Genomic DNA, 23,149 nt, shown 5'->3' with positions numbered 1-23,149 from the left:
CCCTGCTGCCCCTAAGCCCTGTGTAGGGCACCTCTCCATCGCCCCAAATGTTGGTTATGTGGACCAATAATGGTGCCTTATATTAGTAAGGCATTTTATGGCTTATAAAGTACCTTCCCCTCCATTATCTCATTTTGATTCTTCTTCAACTCTGAGAAATAGGCATTGTTTCCCTTGTTTTTTGAGGAGAGGAATTTGAGGGGCCAGAACGCAGATGTTCAAACTCATTCATTCATTCATATATTCATTCAAATAATGATTGAACACTGACTATGTGCCAGGCACTGGCTAGATGCTGAAGACACAGTGGTGAAACCAGACAGCCATAGCCCCTGCCCTCGTGGAGTTCAGTCTAGTGAGGGGGTGAGGCATTAATTCAACACAAATCGGATTACAAATTTTGAGAGATGCTGATACAGAGGAATCTCAGTCAATCCGAGGGTCAAGGAAAGCATCCCCTGAGGAGGAGTTATTTAACCTTAGAGATGAAGGGACTTGGCCAGGAGATGATGGGGTGGGGCAGAGAGTCTTCCAAGAAGGGGGCAAAGCATAGGAAAGGCACAGTGACGGAGAGTGAGATGCAGGAGAGGAGGCTGATGGATGAGGTGGGCAGGGGCTAGATCTTGCAGGGCCTTATAGACCATGGCCAAGAGTTTGGTCTTGATCCTAAGAGCCATGGGGGTCCACAGAAGGGTTTCAAGCAGAACAAGATTGGCATGACTACTCTGGTTGCTATGGAGAATGCTCTGTGAGGAATGATGGGGGTTTCAACAAGGATGGGGGCAGTGTTTGAGAGATATTTAGGAGGTGAAATTGATGGAAAGTTCATGCTTTCGATTCCAGCATGATAGGGATGTGACTGGAGGCAGCGAGGTGTAGTGGATTGAATGACGATTCCCAAAATGAATGGTAGGTCCATGTCCTAATGCTCAGAACCTATGAGTGTGACCTTATTTGGATAAAAGGCCTATGCAGTTGTAATTAAGTTAAGGATCTCAAGATGGGTTCCTCTTGTATTATCCAGGTGAGCTCTAAATCCAGTGACAAATGTCCCTATAAGAGACAGAGGAGGAGAAGACACAGAGGAGGCCATGCGAAGATGGAAGCAGAGATTGAAGTGATGCAGCCACAAGCCAAGGGATGCCTGGAGCCACCAGGAGCTGGAAGAGGAGCCACCAGAAGCTGACAGAGATGTGGCCCTGCCAGCGCCTTGATCTCGGCCTAGTGAAACTGATTTCGGACTTTTGGCACTAAGATAATAAACTTCCGTTCCTTAAAGCCACCAAGTTTGTGGTGATTTGGTATAGCAGCCGTAGGAAACCAATACATGAGTTTTGCTGTAAAATGGCTACTTTTCTCTTCCTTTTTTTTAATGCAAAAGCATTACCTTTTTAAGGTTAGTATTTGACTCCATCTTTGTGTGTTTGGGAAAAGTATGAAAGATGAAAAGTGGCAACCCAAGATCTCAGTATGTAGCCAGAGCTAGGATCCAAGTGGTGATCAGGCGTAGGCACCAGTTTCAGGGGTATAAATTTGAATTTGAAATGGAGCAAAGCTGACGCAGATCATCTCTCTGACCTTGACCTCATTATCTCAGAACTTTCAACTCATAACTTAACCGGTCATAGACTCAACACCTAGTCCCCAACAGTCTTTGCCCTGGCTCAGCACACCAAGGTGCCAGATTGGGGCTTGTATGATATCGCACCTGATGTAAGCCGGATAACACTGGCCAGCAAAGCAAGAGGAAGCAAGTTCAATGGCCCCCTGGAACTTGGAGATAAACCTGTTCCTTCGGGAGTGCTAGCCAAGCTCCCAGGGCTCTGCTGCCTGAGGAAGGAATTAGCCTGCCTCCCCTGGGGGAGCAGTGTGTATTTATAGACCCTAGAAGAGAGGAAGGATGGAGGCTCCTGGGAGACGTCATAGAGGATGTGCAGAGGAAATGAAACTGCTCTGAAATACAAACGGGAGGAACAGGGACCTGTGTGGCTTCGAGAGAGGCCCAAGGATCAGAAGGAATTAGGCAGGATGCAGGGAAAAAGTGGCAACTCTGTGGGGGCTGGGCTGGGGGTGCAGGCGGAAAAGAAATTCTTCTCCTTCTTGGAGGAACCCTCTTAGGGCCTAGCCAACTAGTGAGCAGTGACATCGGAGATATAGCTGATTACCTGAATTCCACTGGCATCGTGTTTTTAATGAACATGGTTTTTGCGTCAAGTGAGATGTATCTGTGGGAACCGCTGATGTCTCTTAAATATACAGTGAAACCTGGGTAAGCCAGAACCCGTGTAAGGCGGAAGCCTGTCAGAGAAGGAAATCTCAAATATTTTCCAGTAATAGAGAGTGAGAGAAAAGTGGTAAGACTGCACCCTGTCAAAGGCAGAAAACTTGCGAGACCCAGAAAAACAAGGCAGTCTCGCCAAGTTCCGGCTGTCACTGGTTTCATTGTATAAGCAAACCTGAGAAATGGAAGTAGTTTGCAAAGAAGTTGGAAGAAAAACATTTAAGTGGAGGAACCATTTCTGGGACATTCGGGGCCTGTTTGAGAGTGGCCACAAAGCTGCTCCGTGGAAGGGATTAGGAGGCAGTAGGAGGACCTAGATGTAGCATTAGACAGCACGGATGTGAATAGAGGTGGTGTTGTTGTGCTGCAAAAGGGCTACTTCTCTAATTTTTGCGAAAGTGGTGCCTTTTAATGGTTAGTATTTGACTCTGTGTGCTCGGGGTCGCTATGAGTCGGAATCAACTCGACAGCACTGGGTTTGGTTTGTTGTTTTGGTTGCTTGGGAAAAAGGACAAGTGTGAAAGACAAGACAGTAAGAACCCAGGAAGATCTCTGTCTGTGGCCAAGGTTTGGACCCAGCTGGTGATCAGAATTAAGGGACATTAGACAGCAAGCCAGCGGCCCTGGTGATGCAGTGGTTAAGTGCTCGGCTGCGCATCGAAAGGTTGGTGGTTTAAACCCACCAGCCTCTCTGTGGATGGAGAAAGATGTGGCGATCTGCCTCCGTAAAGATTACAGCTTTGGAAACTCTGTGGGGCAGTTCTACTCTGTCCTATAGGGTTGCTAAGAGTTGGAATTGACTTGATAACAATGGGTTTCATTTGGTTTTTTGGTTAGGCACCACCAGGCAGAGGGGAAAATCATACAGTTTGCTGAAGAAGAAACTCTAGCAAAGTCCACCAACCACCAAGTTATTTCCTCCAAGTGGTGATTAGGGTCTTTTGATTCATATACTGCAGTAAGTTCCAGGTTATGGTCCACGTAATTAACATCATGTTCTCTGATTAAAATGGTCTCACATCAAAAATGGAATGTTAATCCATGAATAGGCCATAAGCCTTTACCCTATGGAGAAAATGGAGAAAAAATTGAAGTTGTCAAAGATTTCATTTCACTTGGATCAACAATCAACACCCATTGAAGCAGCAGTCAAGAAATCAAATGACGTATTGCACTGGGCGAATCTGCTGCAAGACCTCTTTAGAGTGTTAAAAAGCAAAAATGTCACTTTGATCACTAAGTTGTGCCTGACCCAAGCCATGGTTTTTTCAACTGCCACATATGGATGCAAAAGCTGGACAACAAAAAAAGAAGACAGAAGAAGAATTGATGCATTTGAATTGTGGTGTGGTGAAGAATAAACCATGGACTGCCAGAAGAACGAACAAATCAGACTTAGGAGAAATAAAACCAGAATGCTCCTTAGAAGCAAGGATGGCGAAACTTTGTCTTGCTTACCTTGGACTTGCCATCAGGAAAGACCAATTCCAAAAAAGGACATCATGTTTGGTAGAGAGTCAGTGAAAATGAGGGAAACTCTTAATGAGGCGGATTGGCACAATAGCCACAATAATGGACTCAAACATGTCAAAGAGCATGAAGATGGCACAGGACCTGGCAACATTTCGTTCTGTTATACGTAAGGTAGCCACGAGACAGAGCTGCCTCGACGGCAACTAAGAACAAACAACAACTCTGCACAGCACTGTGCTGGCTGTTACACAAGTTAAAAGCTCAACTCTAGTCAATGGAATCAGAAAGACAAACACTTAGTAACGAGACAGTGAAAACTCATGTTCTCTGCTGGCGCGTAGCTGAGCAAAGGTAATTTGTCATGGAGCTAGTCAGGGGGACATCAGCTAGCAGCTGGCTTCTTAGGCTTTTTTCTTTCCCCCAGGTTCCTAATAAGTAATTCCAGAGACAGGGAAAGCTTTGAGGCTCTTCTTAAATACTTTTTACAAGCCTTGAGCATTACGCTCTTTTAAGAACTATCTATGTGGATTCAAATTGACAACAACGGCAACTCCTGAAAGATTAGATAGAAAACTTAGAGGGCAGTGAGTTTATGTTAATGGCTGAGGAACATCTCAGAAAAGGATGAGAATGGTTGCACAACTCTAAGAATGTAATCAATGTCACTGAATTGTACATGTAGAAACTGTTGAATTGGTGTACGTTTTGCTGTGTATATTCTCAATGACGACGAAATATAAATAAAATTATTTTTTAAAAAACCAACTTTTTACCAGTGTCGCTGCTACTGAACTTCATTGCCCATTAATTTAGCTTCTGTCTTAGGGAACAAATTGGATGAGCGACATTGGAAAAGCAGCCCTTCCTCCTTATGAGGTGCTCAGAAGGGCTGGGTTCGTGGAATGAGGGTCCTGGGCCTGACCACAGCCGTTTGGGCGCCTTTGCAGCCAGCTGGGAGACTGCTCAGCCAGTAAGCGGTAGCTCCATGGCAGGAAGGCAGTGTGGCACGGGGTGAGAAACAGGAGAATGGAGTGAATTAGACCTGGATTCCGGTCTTGACTTTGCCACCAGCTTTATATGTAACCTTGGGCAAGTCACTTTTCTCCGTCTCAGTTTCTCCATCTGCACAATGAGGGGGTTGGAGCTCTTTCTGTTATGAAATGTTTCTGATTGCACCCCACTTTTTGCATTACTCTGGAAACTCTGGCAGTGTCGCGGTTAAGAGCTATGGCTGCTAATCAAAAGGTTGGTAGTTCGAATCCACTAGGTGCTCCTTGGAAACCAAATGGGGCAGTTCTACTCTGTCCTATAGGGTTGCTATGAGTTGGAATTGACTCCAAAGCAATGGATTTTCGGTTTTGCATTACTCCAGTCAAAATAACCACTACAGAATGAGCTTCTTGGATCAAGTAGACACTTGTGACTATGTTGGCATCTCCTATCCTATCTGTAGGGGAGATGAGACAGCAGAGGGGGCCGGAAGCTGGCGGAATGGACATGAAAAGAGAGAGTGGAGGGAAGGAGCAGACTGTCTCATTAGGGGGAGAGCAATTAGGAGTATATAGCAAGGTGTACATAAATTTTTGTATGAGAGACTGACTTGATCCGTAAACTTTCACTTAAAGCACAATAAAAATTAAAAAAAAAAACCAGTACACAATTGGAGGGGTGGGGGAGGGGGGAGACTTCTTTGTATATTTCTGCTAATTGTTGGTGTTGACCCACCTAAAAATCTGTTGGATGAGTTGTGATGATTTTTTCCAAAATCGGATAGTTTTATATGTATCGTAAGCCTAGAGTGATTGTTAATATGACCACACAATTCTTTGTTTCAGTCAATGAACATTTATTATTGAATATCTGCTCTGGGCAAAAGCACTGCTACTGAGAATACAAAAATGAATAAGACATAGTCTTACCATCTGATAAAGTTGGTAAGACATATACACAAATATCTACAAGAATATATCACATTTATACAGTGCTTATTTTTTTATCTTACCATGAGAACCAAGCACCCTGCCAAGTATTTTATAAGTATTAATTCATTTAATTCTTCCAATAACCCAGGGAGCTAGACTCTATCCTATTATTTAGATGGGGAACCTAAGGCTTAAATAGAAAGGATAATTTGCCCAAAGTTACTCATTTAGTAAATGTTGTTGTTGCTGGGTGCCATTGAGTCAATTCTGACTCACAGTGACCCCGTGTGACAGAGTGGAACTGCCCCATAGGGTTCCCTAGGCTCTCATCTTTACAGAAGCAGGTCACCAGGTTTTTTTCTCTTGCGGAGCTGCTGGTAGGTTTGAACCGCCAACCTTTTCGTTTGCAGCTGAGCGCTTTAACCACTGTGCCACCAGGGCTCCTTAGTAAGTGATACAGCTGCCTTATTCCAGAACCCATGAGTTGAACCACTTTGGTTCACTGCTTCCTAATGTAATTTAAGACCGTATGAATTAGGTGTTACAAAAGTAAATAAAGATACATGTGGGCCCAGAAAAAACCCTGTTGCTGTCAAGTGGATTCCGATTCATAGCAACTGTATAGGACACAGTAGAACCGCCACGTAGGGTTTCCAAGGAGTGGTTGGTGGATTCTAAACGCTGACCTTTTGGTTAGCAGCCACAGCTCTTAACCACTGGGCAACCAGGGCTCCATGCGGGCCCAGAGTAGTGAAAAATTGTTATTGAAGCTCATTGAGGAAAGAGTGTGGACTACCAGGTTAGGCAGATCTGGGAAAATTGCTTACCCTCCATTAGCCTCAGTTGCTTCTCTGTAAAGTGGGACAGTAAGGAATAGGACCTACCTCACAGGCGTGAGGATTACATACGCTAATGCATGTACAATAGTGCTTGACACATAGCACATGCTCAATAAATTTGAGGTCTCATCATTATCAGCATCATCATCATCTGTGGGGACAGGCAGAGAGGAATGGGCTGCGACAGGCTTGTGCTCTGAGGCTTCAGTTGGCTCAAAGTGCCGCATTAGCCATAGCGGGGTAGGAAAAAGGCCACGTTGACCATTAACAATAACGCTATCTTATTCTCTTTCCACTACCTCGGTATAGGCAATAGGGATGTTCTTGAAAAGTTTATTCACATATTCAAGTTATTTACTGAGCACTGATACAAGTACTGGGGATACAGCTATGAACAAAACAAAGATCCCTCTCTAATGGAGCTGGCAATTCTGGTGGAGGGAGACGCATAATAAACAAATTGTGCACATACCAGACCCTTTTAAACATTTCAAAAAGTATTTTAAATATGCCATGGTCTCTCAAGTCACTTACGGTGCACATAAACACGGTCCAAAGTATCTTTTGGGTTGATCTGGACTTGCACTTCAAGCAAACTGCCTGGTCGACTGAACAGAGGAAACACCTTGCGATGTAGTCTTTTAACATGTGTTGAGTGCCACCTATGTGCAGAGTCTGACATTGGGGACTTTGAAGAGAGCCAGAAGATTGAGAACATAAGGTCTTATCTTAGGGGGTTCCCAGTCCAGTACAGGAGTCCTTACTTTGGGACTTTCTCAGGCTGGAGAAGCTAACCGTCTAGTCCCGGGTAGGCACCCAAAGGCAAACGACTTCAGGACCTGCTTACAAAGGGGTATCCCAAATGTGTGCGAAACTAATGCAGCCTAGACTGTTTGGAGGTTGGTGGCCCCACGACGATGGGGAAGAAGAAGGGAGTGCCATAGGAGCTGTTGTATGTCTAAACAGCGAGAAGAACCAGAGAGGCAGGCCCACCTGGATGACTGTTATCCTGGGAAGGCTTCTGGGGGAGACGGTATCGAGGTGCTCCAAGAATGAAGAGCTCAGGTGAAGGGCAGGGTGGGGTGGGGGCGGCTCTAAGGGGCTGTGGATAGTGGGAGAAATGGGGGGCGCTGATTAATTAATCAAGCCTTGAGCACAAGCATAAGCAGTCATCCCAACTCAAACCCCGTTGAAGATACAGGGGAGAAGAGGCCAGAGTGTGGGAGCCCTGGCCCAGCCCTTGCCGCTGGGGAGCAGCGCAGAGAAGGACCCCGGGTCGGGGTCGGAGGTGGAGGGAATGGCTGGGGGCATCCAGGGCTGAGTCCTTCCCTGAGCGCCCAGGTTTCCTGCCAGCTGTTGAAGAAGCGAGGTGAGAAAGGGTTAAGTGTGCCCCTCCACCGCGCCCCCTGCCCCGCACCCCCCGCCCCAAATGCTTCCTGTGTTTGAAACCCTTCAAGTCTCGGCCAACCCTTTGGCCCTCGGCCAGGCGGGCATTGTCCGGGGAGCAGCGGTGCAGCCTTTGTGGCTGGGCCACCTCGGGGTTCCCGTTGGCGCCCGGGCCGGGCGGCCGCGTGCTTGCTGGGCGGGGGGCGGTGCGGGAGGCGCGCGCTCTCCCGCTTCCTGCCCCCCCACGCCAGCCCTCCCGATGACCACATGACCAAATGGGCGCGCGGCCAAGCCACACGCTACAAAATGCAGCCCCCGGAGTGAGCGGGAGCACTTGCGCTGGCAGCCTGGGCCGCGGGCAGTTGGCGCGGCGGGGAGCGGAGCAGCCCGGCCCTTGGAAAGAGCCCGCCGCGCCTCCGAGCCAGCTTCGCGGCGGGCGAGCGCGGCTGCGGGGGCGGGAGCGCGGCGGCGGCGAGCGGCGGGCAACGCGGCCCGGCGCGCGCTCACCCGGCTGGAGCCGCGAGCTCAGCGCCCAACTGCCCGCCCGCGCCGGCCTCTGCGCCCTGCCCTCTCCGGCCCGGGCCGCCGAGGCAGCATGGACCTGCGGCTGTGGGTGCAGACGCTCCTGTTGCTCTGGCTCGCACTGACCTCGGTGTGTGGAGGTGAGTGCGCGCCCGCGCCCCTCGCGGCCCCACGGCGCTGCGCACCCGCGCCCGCCCCCACCCCGCCTCCGGGCAGCCCGGCGCGAGCCGGCCGCGGCAGCCACGCGCCGCTGACTGACAGGGCGCCTGGGCCAGGCCGGCGCCGCGGGGAACAGCTTCCTCCCGGGCTCGGCTGGCTAAGGGCATCACCTGCCTTGCCGGGCCCCACCTGGCCGCCCGCCCCTCGCAGTCCAGGAACTCCGGGCCGCAGCTTGCGCCCCGCGCCCCTCAGGGATCAGTGGAGGGAAAGAACCGAAGCCGGGTAGGCTGGGCTCACAAGTTGGCGGTTTTCTGGCCCGTGGAGGTCAGGGTCTGCCGACTGGTCCAGGGACGCGGGCCACTCAAGATGCTGTGCCAACATGCAGACGTGACACTTGTTGCATAGGCCGGAGCTGGGCCGGCCAGGCTTCTCCTCCCTTAACCAAGGTCTGGCACAGGAGGCCTTCCCAAAGCTTCCACCGGCCCCAGGGACCAGCTCTTCAATATCCTGGCTCCGGCCTCCCCTTTACCCCGGGCACCGGCATGTTTTCCCTTAGTCCCCCTGTCTTCAGACACCAACCCAGGAAACAGAGTCAGCCTGGGCACCTCCATGCACCTCCTGCACCACGTCTCCCACCTGGCAATACTTGGCTCTGTGTTCCCTTGCAGGCCCCAAGCCTGCTCCCTAGCAGCCCCAGACCGGGTGGCTGGTTCCTCTCTGCGTCAATGTCTCCTGGGCTGCCAGCTCCCACCTCCAGCTGCCACAGTCCTGTGATCTGGCTGTCACTGCTGCTTGCTTGCCTGGCACCACAGAAGGGGAATCCAAGCTGAGGTGGGCTGGTGCTAGGTGCCAGTGCTGGAGTCACAGGGAGGTGGGAGCAGAGGGAAGAAGAGGGCAGGGCAGCAGTTTTCCTAGAGGAAGGGTGCAGGGCCCTGCTGAGTTCCAAACCCTCTAGAATAGGAGAATGACCTGGCTTGGCCTCCTTCTCTTTGTAGTCAGCGGCCTTTCTTTGCTCTTGCCTTTTGGCACTGCCCTGGCAGTGGGAGCACTGTGACTTCTCTCAAAGGTGCATTGCTTGAGGCTGGCACCCTTTTGTCTTGGGTAACTGTCCAGTGGCCTTCCTCTTCAAGACCTAAGCACTGGGTCAGTCACCTTGGTAAGGAGGGAGCAGATTTTTCCTCAGAAACTCCTGTCAGGCAGGTCAGCCACCTCCTTGGTGAGAAGGGGGCAGACTTTTCCTCAGAAACTCCTGTCAAGCAGGCACTGGTGGGAAAAAACCAAAAGCTGTGAAGGAAGGACACGACACGAGCCTGCCCTCCAGGAGCCTACCGCCCAGTGTAGTTGGCAAGACAAGACACCCACATGATACCACTAGCAGAGTCCAAGGTGGTGCCTTCTGGGAAGAAAGAGTGGGTGCAGAGAGGGCACCCCAGAAGAAGCTGGGGCATCTCCATCTGCACACTTGATGCTCTCACCAGAGGCTACAAGAGAGACCCTTAGCCAACAGACCACCACCTGAACCCTGTCAGGGTCCAACCATTGAGGCAATACTGGGAACGGGGAGAATATATTTCAAGGGGAGGGAAATTGGCCCGGCTGCCTGAGCCCTGTGTATGTCTGTCCCCAACCCCACCACTTCTTGTTGTAATTCCCCGTTACTCATTTCGTCACCTGTCTTTACACCTTGATTTGTGTAAATTCATTGCCTACATATTTTGCTTAAGTTTAGCACTGGAAATTTCCAAGGTTCCCACTGCCTTCTCTACCTCACCACTCCTGGAGTGGGGGACAGGCACCTCCCTGGTAAGTGGCCCCCAGCCAAGGGTGCAGGTACACATGACCTGCTTTTCCTGCCTCCTGTCCTAGGTTAGAGCCAGGGATCCCAGAAACACTTTGTCCTTGACCCAGCCTGGCATGCTGTCCCCAGAAGAGTTCCAGGCCTGAATACCATGCTTCCTCCACTCCACACTCTGTCCTGACTTGGAATGCCCCTCCAACACTCTTCCACTGCCTCCTGACCTGAGATACACTTTGCTTTTCTGAGTCTGAGAGCTGCTGGGCCGGGGCCAAGTGTCCCTTTGTCTTTGAGCACCTTCCTCCCCTCGCCTCCTCCTCCCCTTCCCCAGCCCCAGCTTGAAGCCTGCAGTCACCTTGGTAGTGAGAGGACAGCTTACTGTACCCCCCCTCCCGCTCAGGGAGGGGGCATCTCCACTCATATCCCCAACTGCTAAGTACCCATGTAACCTGAGCCTGGCCTCTCACCAGCAAAGGACTCCACAGGCAAGTGGAGTGGAGAGGCTGCCAGAGCGATGCATCTGAGGGCAGCAAAGCTGGCGCGGGAGGATAGTTCAGGGCACCAGGCTGGAGGGCGAGGCGCACAAAGGGAGGGCACCGCATCCCAGAGACACACACAGTGCCACAGAGCAGTGGAGGGGCCCAGCCTGCATGGTCCCCACCAGAGCGCACGTGGGGGCTTTTAAAGCCATCACAAGGCAAGCCAGACAGGGAAAGGAAAAACAGGTGCCTCGTTCCTGGTGAGGAAGATGGGTTCCTGAAAAGGTGCACGTAGCTCTTTGTGCGCTGGCCAGTTTGGAGTTCAAGTTTCGGGAAAATCATCCTAGTGCAGTGAAGTGTATCCCAGGTCAGGAGGCAGTGGAGGAGTGTTTCAAGTCAGGACAGAGGGTGGAGTGGAGGAAGCATCAGTGATGGTTCATCAAAGAGCAAGGAAGGGCTCAAGTCCCTCCAGGGTTGCAGTTCATTGGGAATTGCCCCAGCCTCCCTTTAAGTAACAAATGTCTGTTGCCTTTAAATCTATTCCGACTTATAAGCTGGAAGAAAATATTGAAGTGGGCTGGGGATGGTGCCATTTCTAAAGGGGAATTCTTTTGTATAGCCAGGATCAACAGCCTCTAATTTGTCTGTTTGGACAGGAGAAAGCCAGGGTTTCAGGTGTCAGCTTATCTTCAGGTGAGCCAGACTCAGAACCAAAGGTAGCGAACAGATGGGTGGCGGAATCAGGGTGCTGGGGGTGCCTGCAGACTTCTGAACACGAGGAGGATGGTGAGGCCCCACCCATTGAGACAAAAGATGCCAGGGCCTTCAAAAGATTGGAGGAGCCGGTACAAATGATATTAGTACCAATCCGTCCTTGCCACAGGGCCTGAAACAGCATTTTTCCTCAACTGGGCCCAAGCCCATGCTCAGTGGCCCTTGCAAGAAGCCACAGTCCCGCTGGCCTCCAACAGCAGTGTGGCCCCCTGAAAGTTCAGCCCCCAAAGTGCTGCGAGGGTGGGTAGCTAGGAGGGAACCAGGCCAGCCAGGGACCCCCAAAGGTTCAAGAAGTTGGGGAAGCAGGGCTTGAGGCTAGAAGAAGACAGGCCTAAGGGAGACAAATCACAGGTCCCTCTTGGGTGCTGAGCATATGGAAATGACACCCCCCCATGCCCACTGTACCCATGGCGTCATAGCCGGTGCTATTGCCACACCCCCAGTAGTCGAGGGTGTGGAAGGGAGAACCAAGGCTTCTCTTACATTTTCAAGGCCTCTGTGGCCCTTCTGGAAACCCTGGTGGCATAGTGGTTAAGTGCTGTGGCTGCTAACCAAAAGGTCGGCAGTTCGAATCCACCAGGTGCTCCTTGGAAACTCTATGGGGCAGTTCTACTCTGTCTCATAGGGTTGCTATGAGTTGGAATTGACTCGATGGCAATGGGTTTGGTTTTTGGTTATGGTCCTTCTTGGTTGCGCAGTGGTTAAAAGCTTGGCTGCTAACCAAAAGGTCAGCAGTTTGAATCTACCAGACACTCCTCGGAAACCTGTGGGGCAGTTCTGCCCTGTCCTATAGGGCCGCAATGAGTCGGAATCCACTCGACGGCAATGGGTTTGGAGGGTCCTTCCAAGGAACCCTGGTGATACAATGGTTAGGCGCATGGCTGCTAACTGTAAAGGTTGGCAGTTCAAAGCCATCCAGCGGCTCCATGAGAGAAGGACCTGGTGATCTGCTCCCTTAAAGGTTACAGCCTAGAAAACCCTATGGGGCAGTTCTACTCTGTCACATGGGGTCACCATGAGTTGGAATTGACTCAACGGCACCCAACAATAAGGGTCCTTCCGCTAAGCCTGGCCACACCCTCAGCACAGTCCTTACCACCCTGCATATTTCTCTGATACTGACTCCTCATCAGCCTCATTCCAGTCTACCCTCAGTAGATGGTACAGGCCTTCAGGGGGCCCTAAAACACAGGCCAGAAGCAGAAGCAGCTGGAGTGGGGGCTTAGTGAAGGCCTCGCCCCAGCCCCAGCCTCTTCTCAGAAGGCACAGAGAATAGTTCTATGACAGTCAGACAGAGCACCCCCTTGTCTCTGTCCATCACGACGGCTCTGAAGTGCTGATGTAATTTTTTGTTTGTTTTCCCTTGGATGATGTGTTTAGGGGAGGAGTTGACACATTAACTGACACTGGCCATAAGCACAGAAATGTAGTGAGTGAACCAAATGACTTCAGTAAACTGATGGTTTTCCTGGGAAGAGAGAGAGGTGGGAAACGTCGTGTGCCTGGGTCAGCCTGGGTGGAGGGTTAGAGATGAGTGTGTGGGGTGGGTGTGTGTGTCGGGGTGTGAGCGGGGAGAAGGTCAGGCCCTGGGAGCCTGGGCGAAGAGGGCCCTAAGGACAGACCTCGCCTACTTTTGGCCCAAGAAAAGAGTAAACGCCTGGAAATTGTGTGCAAATGGAGGAGGAATCACAAGTGCCAAGGAGCCAAGGAAGGAACCAGAGCACTGCGGGGGGGGGGGGAGCGGTTGGAGGAGGCAGGGTAGGAGGGTAAGGAGGAGCCCTCAGGGGTATAATGGGGAGCTAGCCGCCATTGGGAGGTGGTATGGAAACTATGACCTAAGGGTAGGAATTCCTGGACGAATGGAAATGGGACTTGAGGGACATGGATATAGCTGAGGGAAATCTGATGGTGGGGGTGAGGGGGAGGACGCTGGGAGTCATTATCACTAGCCTCAGAAGCGCTATTCCTGCAGGCCAGCCTTGGACTGGCCATTGCTCAAGCACCCTGCCAGTCCGCCTCTGCCTCAGCCCATTGACCCACTCTGCCTGCCTCCTGTGGCCAGAGTTTGTCCCCAGAGTGCCAGCTGGATAGTGGGCTTCATGAGAGCAGGCCTGGGTGCCATCTCTCTTGATGCACCCAAGAACACCCAGCACCACTTGGATTCCACTGCCAGGGCTCAGTCTGGCATCAGGAAGCTTATATTCTCAGCCACATGTGGACAGATGGAGAGAGGCACCCCAGAGAGCAGAATAGAAGCCAGCTGGGATTGGAATGGCAGGAATGGACATCAGACCCAGGTTGGGGGGGTGTGGTCTGGGAGTGAAAGGAAGCAGGGCATTGAGTGAGGAAGTGCCAGCTGCATCAGCCCACCCCCTCCTGATGCGCAGACATGCTGCTCGAGGTGCCCATTCACTCATCCACCCATCCATCCATTCAATATTTATTGACTTCTGGATGATGTAGGCAGTTTGCGCCTGATTGCTAACCTAAAGGTTGGTGGTTCAAACCCACTCGATGGCACCCTACAATTTCTTCTTTTCAGCCTGATGATCTCCTTCTATAAAGATTACAGCCAAGAAAACCCTATGGGACACAATTCCACTCTGTAACACATGGGGTTGCCATGAGTCGGAATCAACTGAATGGCAACAGGTTGGTAAATCTGGTCCTGGGGGAGCAGAGCCCGGCATGAGGCCGGCGGAGTCCGAAACCGCCCCCCAAGTTGCCGGCTAGGTGGTACTCTTGCAGGGGCAAGAGTCGGGGAGCCCTGCAGAAGCCTAAGCGTTGATGAGATGCCCTGGGTGAGGTGTGAGATTGCAAGGTCTCAAAAGTGCATCACCCCACATACTGAAGAATGTAGGAATGCAATAGCATGATGTTGGGGGTGTGCTTTAAAATACCTCCGCTAAGAAAAGAACTAGAGGTACCAAAGGCATGTGGGACAAGACCTGGATAACTGTTAACTGTTGCCTCAGGGTGATGGGTATGTGAGGGGATGTTCACTGTAATGTATGTTTGTAATGTTTTAAGCATATTCATGGCAGGGTGCAGTGTGCGTTATTGCATCTTGTGCCGCAGGCAAGTCCAGGCAGAGTGTCCCAAACTGCATCCCCAGTGATGTTCCAAAGAAATATCATGTTTGTACTGTTGTTATTGACCGCAACTGTCAAAAAGACATAAAATCAGTTACGTCAATTGTAAGATGTGAGTAGTGGGCTCCGTTTGCCCCAGGCCAGTGTAAAAAATGGCAACTTTTTCATCAAGATAGAAAATGCAGAGAAAAACTATGAGCAGCACTACCTCCTGGAGAGGTCACCCTCTATTATGGGCTTGTGATCTGTGGCCCTTCTGCCCATTTTAACACCCCTCCTCACTAATGGAGTCCCTCGGTGGTAAAAGCGCTTAATGCACTTGGCTGCTAACCAGAAGGTTGGAGGTTTGAGTTCACCCAGAGGCACCTCGGAAGAAAGGCCTGGCGATCTACTTTCAAGGTCACAACTTTGAAAACCCTATGGAACAGTTCTGCTCTGTAACACATGGGGTCACCTTGAGTCTGAATTGACTTAACTTGACAGCAACTGGTTTGATTTTTTTTCTTCCCTCCCTCACTAACACTCTTCTTCCTGCAGGGCCCCTGATGCAGCCTTCTGAAAGGAAGGGGCTGGAGGAAGGCAATGTCCGCCACCTGGTGCAGCCCAGAGGGGTGAGGAACGGACCAGGGCCCTGGCAGGGAGGTCGGAGGAAGTTCCGTCGCCAGCGGCCACGCCTCTCCCATAAGGGCCCGATGCCTTTCTGAAGCAGGTACTTGAGCTTCTGGTCGGTGGGCAGGGCTGAAAGGGAGGGGAGGGGTGCAGACTAGATGCTGGGTGATCCTGCCTCTTGTCACTGGGTGGACACATCCACCACGCAGTCCGAGCACCACACACAGCACAGAGACTTAGAGCCAGCAGGGACCCCATAGAATACCTGCCTACCCCTTCGTTTTCCAGAGGAGATGGAAGCCCAGAGGGGGCTTGTCACCTGGGGCTGGTCTCCTCACTCCTCAAGAGTCAGGTGCTGGCTCCCCTGTACCCTGCTGCCTGGGGTTGGGCAGGCTGGCCCAGTTGGAGAGTTCTAGAAGTCCCGGGAGGAGCCCCCCCGGGATATGCCTACAGGGGCCGTCAGTGTAGATCCTCCTAAGAGAGGGAAAGGGAGGTAGAGAGCCTTGGGGGGCATCAGACAGAGAAAAGGAAGAGAGTTGTGGCTGTGGGTGGTGCCCCAGCACTGTGGCAAGTAGAGAAAAATCAAAGATGGCAACAGAAAGGGCAGGGCCCAAGCCCACCCCTGAGACCTGGCGTACTTTCTCTCCCACTGCAGCTAGGATAGGGTAGCGTCAACCCAGGGGCCTTGGGCTTCCAGTTCAGAGTGGGCGTGAGGGGAAAAGAAGGCTGTCACTTTCTCCTTCCCAGTGGTTCCATTGGCCTGGGACGTGTCAGTGACTTCTCTCTCTCTCTCATCATTTTTGTCTCTTCAGGACCGAAGGGGCCCCAAGTGCCTGTCTCCTGTACTTCTCTCGGCTCCACAGATTGGTCTGCTTCTCCGGAGCCCGCACAGCCATTCATTCTCGTCTTGCACCTGTTCTAGCTGCGGATGGTCCGGGCTCTTCTTACGCACCAGCTTCTCAACGGCGTGGCCCTACACCTAGTTCACTGGTTCCCTGTCTCTCTCATGGATCCATGCAGCCCATCTTCATGGCCCCTTCCCAGACTGTCTTTGGAAACCTAGCACTGGAAGGCCTTCCTCTCTACCCTTCTTCTCCCAGGCCTTCCCCACGCTCTGGTCCCTCCCTCTTCCATCTAGCTGGCCCAATCCTTCACCTGGCCTTCCTTCCTCATGTATACCTTGGTGTCTGGGTGGCCAAAACTCTATTGCTGTCAAGTCGATTCTGACTCATAGCGATCCTATAGGACAGAATAGAACGGTCACATAGGGTTTCCAAGGCTGTAAATCTTTACGGAAGCAGACTGCCACACCTTTCTCCCACGGGGTGGCTGGTGGGTTTGAACCACTGACCATTCGGTTAGCAGCCGAGTGTTTAACCACTGTACCACCAGGGCTCCTTGGGTGCTGGGTGGACACCTCCCTTTTTCAGTGAGCTCCAGCACATCTCATGCCTTCTTATCACTTGGACCTGTCAGCCCAGCCTCCAGGAGAGAAACACAGAATGAGCAATGAGAGACTCTAGTTAGGGGGAGCTGGAGGCCAGACAGGGTGCACTGGGGGACACTGGAATGTGGGTACTGGAGCTCTGGTGAAGGGGAGTGAAGCATGGGAGAAGAGGAAGAATAGCTGGGGTGGCCTCTTCCTCATCCCCGTGTTTGGCCTGGCTAAGGAAGGCTAGGGGCAGGGCCCATGAAGTACTTTGTCACTTCTCTCCCTTTTCTGTGTCCCCTTAACCTTTCCTTCTCCCTAGCCCCTCCTCCCCCAGTTAGTCCCAGCTCCAGCCCAGGAAAGGGGATTCTGGGCCTGAGATGGCACTGTACCCTCCCAGGAGCAAAAGCCAAGCAGGAGGATTGTTTTTGTCAAGAATCACAGACTATCATAGCCAAAAGGAACCTTGGATATCACTACGCGCCATCCTCTTCCGCAGACTCCTGCAAAACCAGAGACCTGGGAAGGCTAGTGACCTGCTCAGGGTCACTGTGGAGCCAGAATGAAGACCCAGATCTCCCAACTCCCACTTCATGATGTCCTCTTCCCTCTTTCTGATGTCTTTTCCAAAAAAAAAAAAAAATTAAGTGCCTTTTCCCAGGGTTGTGCCAGGGGTGGCTGGGGAGGGAGAGGCAGGCTGGCTATGAACTGCCCCATGGTGGGGACGGAGCTGCTCCCCTTCTCCAGTCCCCCAACCTGGATTGCAAAGTTCTAGAAGTGGTCAACTGCCCCCTGCAGCACCCCCAGGCCCCAGATAGTTTAACAGAGGCAGAACAGGCCCCGAGACTACCATTCAGACCCCTTAACTGGTTTTGAGGAGCCAGGAGGTGGCCTGAAATAGTTTGACTCAATAGCTTTCCCTTCCCTGGCACCATCACCCCGGCCCCTGGAGCTTGGTGTTGACTGGACCTTCCTTCCCAGTGACCTTACTTTGGTGGAGGGAGGTAGAAAAGAAAGAAGGAAGGAAAGGTGGGAGGAAGTGCAACTGGGATAGCATCCCCCCAGGAGGTCCCATCTTCAATGGGGAGCCTTTCCTGAGGGTGGCCTCTCTCTTCTTAGGTATGGGCAGGCTACCTTCTCAGAGGCCTCCCAGGAGGGAGAAGAGGGGACACAAGAGCCTGATGCCCACTTACGTATGTGTGGGGGCAGGGGGACTCAGGGTCCCCCAAGTCCACAATTACCCCCAATGTTTGTCTCTCCTCCTCCCCCACGAGTCCCTTACCTCTGCTGCTGCTGACGCTACTACTGCTGCTGCTGCTGCTGCTGCTGCTGCTGCTGCTGCTGCCGCCACCGCTTCAAAGCCCACCCTGAGGAGCTGGGCTGGGCACCAGCCTCCCCCACACCCCTCAGGCTTGGCGTGGGGGCCAGCCAGTGTCCAGAAAGCCTCTTCTGCCACTGATGGCCCCTCCAGGGACTGGACCTTCTTCACCTGCCTCCCTCCCACACGTGCCTTATCAGCCTGCTGTGACCTGTAGCCAAGCCAGCCCCATGGGGAAGGGGAGAAGAGGAGAACGGCTGAGGAAGTTGGGAGATCTGGGGCAGAGGAGGATCATGGGGGGCCAGGAGGGCTATCTTATTTAAAGTGGTTGTGTATGATTCTTATACTAATTTATACAAAGATATTAAGGCCCTTTCATTAAGAAATTGTGCCCTTCCAATAATTGTGTTGACAGTGTCTGTAAAGATTGTTCTGTGTAAATATGTCTTTATAATAAAGAGTTCAAAGCTGACAAGTAGCCCTTCCTTTTGGAGGTCATGTTCAGGAGGGGCGTTCCTCTCCCCTGAGGTCTGCAGTTGTCACCAAGCCCACGTATTGCATGTGTGGGGAGGTCAGTGCCTGCATCCCGAATCAGTTCTAGGTCAACTGGCCTCGCACCAGTTTGTCGCCAATGCAAGAATGGATTCCTCCTGCCTGATGCCCAGTGGAGATACAATTCAGGCCAGTTTTGAGTGTTTTGGCATCTGTTTGGGTGTCTTAAATTTTTTTTTTTGGCAGTGTCATTTAAAGGGTTCTTAAGCCATTTCAGAGCATTCCAATTAGATGTGGGATTTCTACTCAACACTGTTTTGTATCCTTGGTGGGTGTTGTCTTCTATTTTATCTACCTTTGAACACTTCCGGGACTTTTTAGCCAGTTTGCCTTTCTTGAAAAAGGTTATGTTTCCAGCAATAAATACCTTTGGTAATGCCTTTGTATGTATCATTTTATGTTTCACAAAGTCAAGTTGTTTGATGAATGAGGTAGCCTGAAAAATAAAATGCGAGAGTTCGATGCTGTTCGGCCCCATCTGTCTCCCTTCTTCATGCCTGTTGTCAAAATGCCAATATCTTGCAGAACAGAAAGGAACATTGGGTACATGCTAATTTGGTTAATAAGCCCATTAGGTGCACACAGGCATGGACAACGCGGACCAAAACCCCCCGAGAAGGAGAAAACGATCAGAAAGGGTGCATTCGATAAATCTTGTGGGGAATTCTGTAGATTTGACAAGTCGTTAGTGCTAGAAATGTACAACTGTAGAGAAAGGATCTTTGGACCAACTCGCTAAAAAAAAAAAATTCATAAAAGTACTCAACAGGAGATAACATAGAAGTCACCCACAAGCGTACAAAACAATTTCATCGTTCACAAAATGCTGCAAATTGTGGCACAGTGATTTCAAACACAACATTATACTGGAAGTGCCTCTTAGGAAAATTGATGCAAAATGTCCTATTGTAAAATCACTACTTTGACTTTTAGGCAACTGGTCATCGGAGGAACCGGTTTTAGGCAAAGAAGTTTCCGGTGGGCTGGCTTTGTGCTGATTGGCCTATTACCTCCTAATCACCCCCCCAAAGTTCTAGTTTCACATGAAATCAAGGACAGAGGGGTGGTGGCAGGGCAGGACAACTTAATATGACCCATAAACGACACATGCACAGCCCTTCAACGGTTTTCAGAGCTCTTTGCAGATATTAACTGATTTTATCATCCTAACCACTGGGCGACACAGACCATTACCCTGTTTACAAATGAGTAAACTAGCCCAGAGATGTAAAGCAACTTGCCCAGAGTCTCACAGCTAGGAGTGAATCTAGAATCTGGTTTCTAATTCTAGAATACAAACTCTTTCTGTGATACGCTTTCTAGAAGGTCCCCTAACTAGAGAAGAATTAAGTACAAAATATGTTTGGTATTCTCAGTAAGTGCGATAGAAGTTGAGAGTTCAAGGTGGCATAGTGTGTGCCAGTTAAACCAGGGAAAGATTAATGGAGACTGAGAGAGTAAAACTGGCCCTAGAAGGCCCCAATAGCATTTGGTTTAGTTGGCAAAAAGATGGTAGAGACCCTTGCCAGGTGGGGACAGGGAAGTAGGAGCAGCCACCAGCATCCAGAGGGCAAATATAGGCAACTGGATGCTAACAGATAGGTGCAGGTCTGACCACCTGGGGGCAGGGGATGAGGGGAAGGAAAGCTTGTGCTTGCCTGTGGCAATAATTAGACATCAAAACCAAAAGGAGTCAGGACAGGTGAGTTGCCACCATTTGGAGATCATCTCAACTTGACCAAACAAGTACGATAGAATCAGAGTTAGTCGTTGTTAGCTGCCTTCGAGTCGGCTTCAACTCATGATGACCCCATGTATAACAGAATGAAATGTTACCTGGTCCCGTGCCATCCTCGGGATCTTTTGTATGCTCTAGTTCATTGTTGTGGTCAGCGTGTATTTTGAGAGCCTTCCAACCTAGGAGCACTGGGGGTGTACTGGTTAAGAGCTATGGCTGGTAACCAAAAGATCAGCAGTTCAAATCCACCAGCCACTCCTTGGGAACCTTATGGAGCTGTTCTACTCTGTCCTATAGGGTCGTTATGAGTCGGAATTGACTTGACAGCAATGAGTTTGGTTTTTCTGAGTTTTCCAACCTAGGGGGCTCATCTTCCAGCACTACATAGAACAATGTTCTGCTGTGATTCTTCAGGTTTTCACTGGCTAAGTTTTGGAAGAGGATCAGCAGGCCTATATTCCTAGTCTGTCTTGTCCGGAAACTCTGCTGAGACCAATCCACCATGAATGACCCTGCTGATATTTGAAATAAAAGTGCCATAGCTTCCAGCATTAAAGCAACACGCAAGTCACCATAGTACAACAAAGTGACAGATGGGGGTGGTGGAGAATCAGAGTAGGGGGTTGTTTTTCAAAAAGCAGAGCTTTAAGAAAAGAAAAAGGAGTTCACTTAGCTATTTCTGGACATTAAGTTCTGGACAGAGAGGTTGAAGGGTGGGGGCAGAGAACTTGAAAAACAACACTGCTTCAAATCCCCCGGAAATTAGGGGCCTCTGAAATGACGGAGATTAGGGAGGCAAACACACTTGGACCACACACAGCTTTTCAGGAACCCAGGTGTGGCGTAAAATGAGCCAGGGGCAGCTTTGAAGCCTACCATTTCTGCCTCTCCTACCAGCCTTGGCTGACTCTGCCCCAGTGGGGCGTGGGCTTCTCTGCTAAAGGCACCATGGGGCTAGGCCCAAGCGGCCATTCTGAGGCATTTATGTAATTCGATTTTTCAGCCCTAAAGGTTATCCAACTGCAATTTCTCAATCCAAGGTCTGTTTCTGACCAGAGTGAGCCTGTGCCAGCTAACTGTCAAAGGAAACACAGAAGGGCTTACTCAGTACCTTCTGGTCCTCGCCCAAGATGGGCTGCTGAGTTAATCAGAATTTCTCTGGAACCCCCAAAATGGAAGGCCTCTCCAGGGCCCCTCAGAAAGGTCAGTTTTCCCTCCCTACTGGCGAATGCTCGGGGAGGGAGCCTGGCAAAGGACTCCTCTCGCTGCTGCCTTGGACTTCAGCCAAAGGCCAGAGAGCTACATCCAGGACATTTCCTAGAATGTCTCAAATCAGGGGTCAGTCAACTTTTCCTGTAAAGGGTCAGATAGTAATTATTTTTGGCTTTATGGGCCCTATGGGCTCTGTCCAACCATTCAAGTCTGCTGTTGTTATGCAAAAGCTATCATAACTCAGCCCATTGCGCTCCAGTTGATCCCGACTCATGCTGTTGTTATGCAAAAGCTATCATAACTCAGCCCATTGCGCTCCAGTTGATCCTGACTCATAGCGACTCTACGAAAGCAGACTGCCACATCTTTCTCCCGAGGAGCAGCTGGTGGGTTCGAACCATTGACCTTTTGGTTAGCAGCTGAGTGCCTAACCACTGCACCACCTGGACTCCTTGAAACAGCCACAGACAATAGGTAAATTAATGGTTGTGGCTATGTGCCAACAAAACTTTATTTATAAAAACAGATGGCAGGCTGGAGTTGGCCGAACCCTGTCTCAGATGAGGCAACGGCAAGCCCTTCGACTCAGCCCTTGAACCCTTACCTGGAGCCCAGGGGAAAGACGTACATTCTGCATCGGGATCTATAATGAAGGGAATTGAATGAACTGTTCAGGAGACTGCCTCTGGACCATGCTCTCAAATTAACCACACTAACAAAGTGCTCTCAGTGGAAGGGGAAGTCTGGAGTCAGATCAGGTTCAAATCCTGACACCACCATTTACTTATCTGTGTGACCTTAAAGCAAGCGTCTTGATCTCAATAAGCCCGAGTTCTCGCACCGGGGAGGATACTGCTGGCCGCTCCACAGCAGGTGGTGAACACTGAATGAGATGATGCAGGTAAAGCATTTGGCACAGTGCCTGACTCATGGTACGCGTTCAGGAAATGGGAGCTAGTACAATCCGCGCTAAGCCTCCCTCTAGCCCTGAGAGTTGGCGGGGGCAGCCATTAGTATCCCCAGTGTACACATGGGAAAACAAGCTCACAGAGGGCAAGTTGCTTGCTCAAATTCACAAAGCGACTAATTAGGGAGCCAAGCCTCAAGACGGGGTCTGACCTCAGCTCTGGCTAGGCTTCAGGCTCCTGCTAGGGGGCCGCTTCCCCACCCTGAGTGTGCTGTGACCATTGGAAATTTCCAGTATCCTAGAAACCCTGGTGGTGTAGTGGTTAAGTGCTACCGCTGCTAACTAAAGGGACAGCAGTTTGAGTCCACTAGGCAATCCTTGGAAACTCTATGGGGCAATTCTACTCTGTCCTATAGGGTCGCTATGAGTCGGAATCGACTCGATGGCACTGGGTTTTTGGTTTTTTTAGACAACCCGTAAGGCTTCCCCGGGGACACATTAGGCCCTCAGTATTCTCCCTCGCTGCAGTGTTAGCTTGGGCAGCAGCCGAGGAAGCCTCTCCAAAGGTGCTAATCTGAGGACCCTGGGCTAGAATGGTGAAGCCAAGCACCTGCTGCCCTAAGACTGCCTGGCTATCGAGGTTCCTTTCTCTACAAGGGCCA

General features: G+C 50.9%; 1 protein-coding gene across 1 annotated transcript; it reads left to right on the top strand.

Annotated features, from left to right (window-relative positions):
- Window positions 1-8,496: 8,496 nt before the first annotated feature.
- On the top strand, window positions 8,497-18,028 carry APLN (apelin). The gene is made up of 3 exons (XM_023553840.2): window positions 8,497-8,563; window positions 15,260-15,431; window positions 16,144-18,028. The coding sequence occupies exons 1-2, from the start codon at window positions 8,497-8,499 to the stop codon at window positions 15,424-15,426; spliced, it is 234 nt and encodes a 77-aa protein (XP_023409608.1). The 3' UTR covers window positions 15,427-15,431; window positions 16,144-18,028.
- Window positions 18,029-23,149: the final 5,121 nt, after the last annotated feature.

The sequence above is a fragment of the Loxodonta africana genome, chromosome X, assembly GCF_030014295.1.
Source record: "Loxodonta africana isolate mLoxAfr1 chromosome X, mLoxAfr1.hap2, whole genome shotgun sequence".
In the NCBI taxonomy this organism is placed as follows: domain Eukaryota; kingdom Metazoa; phylum Chordata; class Mammalia; order Proboscidea; family Elephantidae; genus Loxodonta; species Loxodonta africana.
The sequence above is the reverse complement of the archived record's forward strand: the minus strand, read 5'-3'. Positions and strand labels throughout refer to the sequence as shown.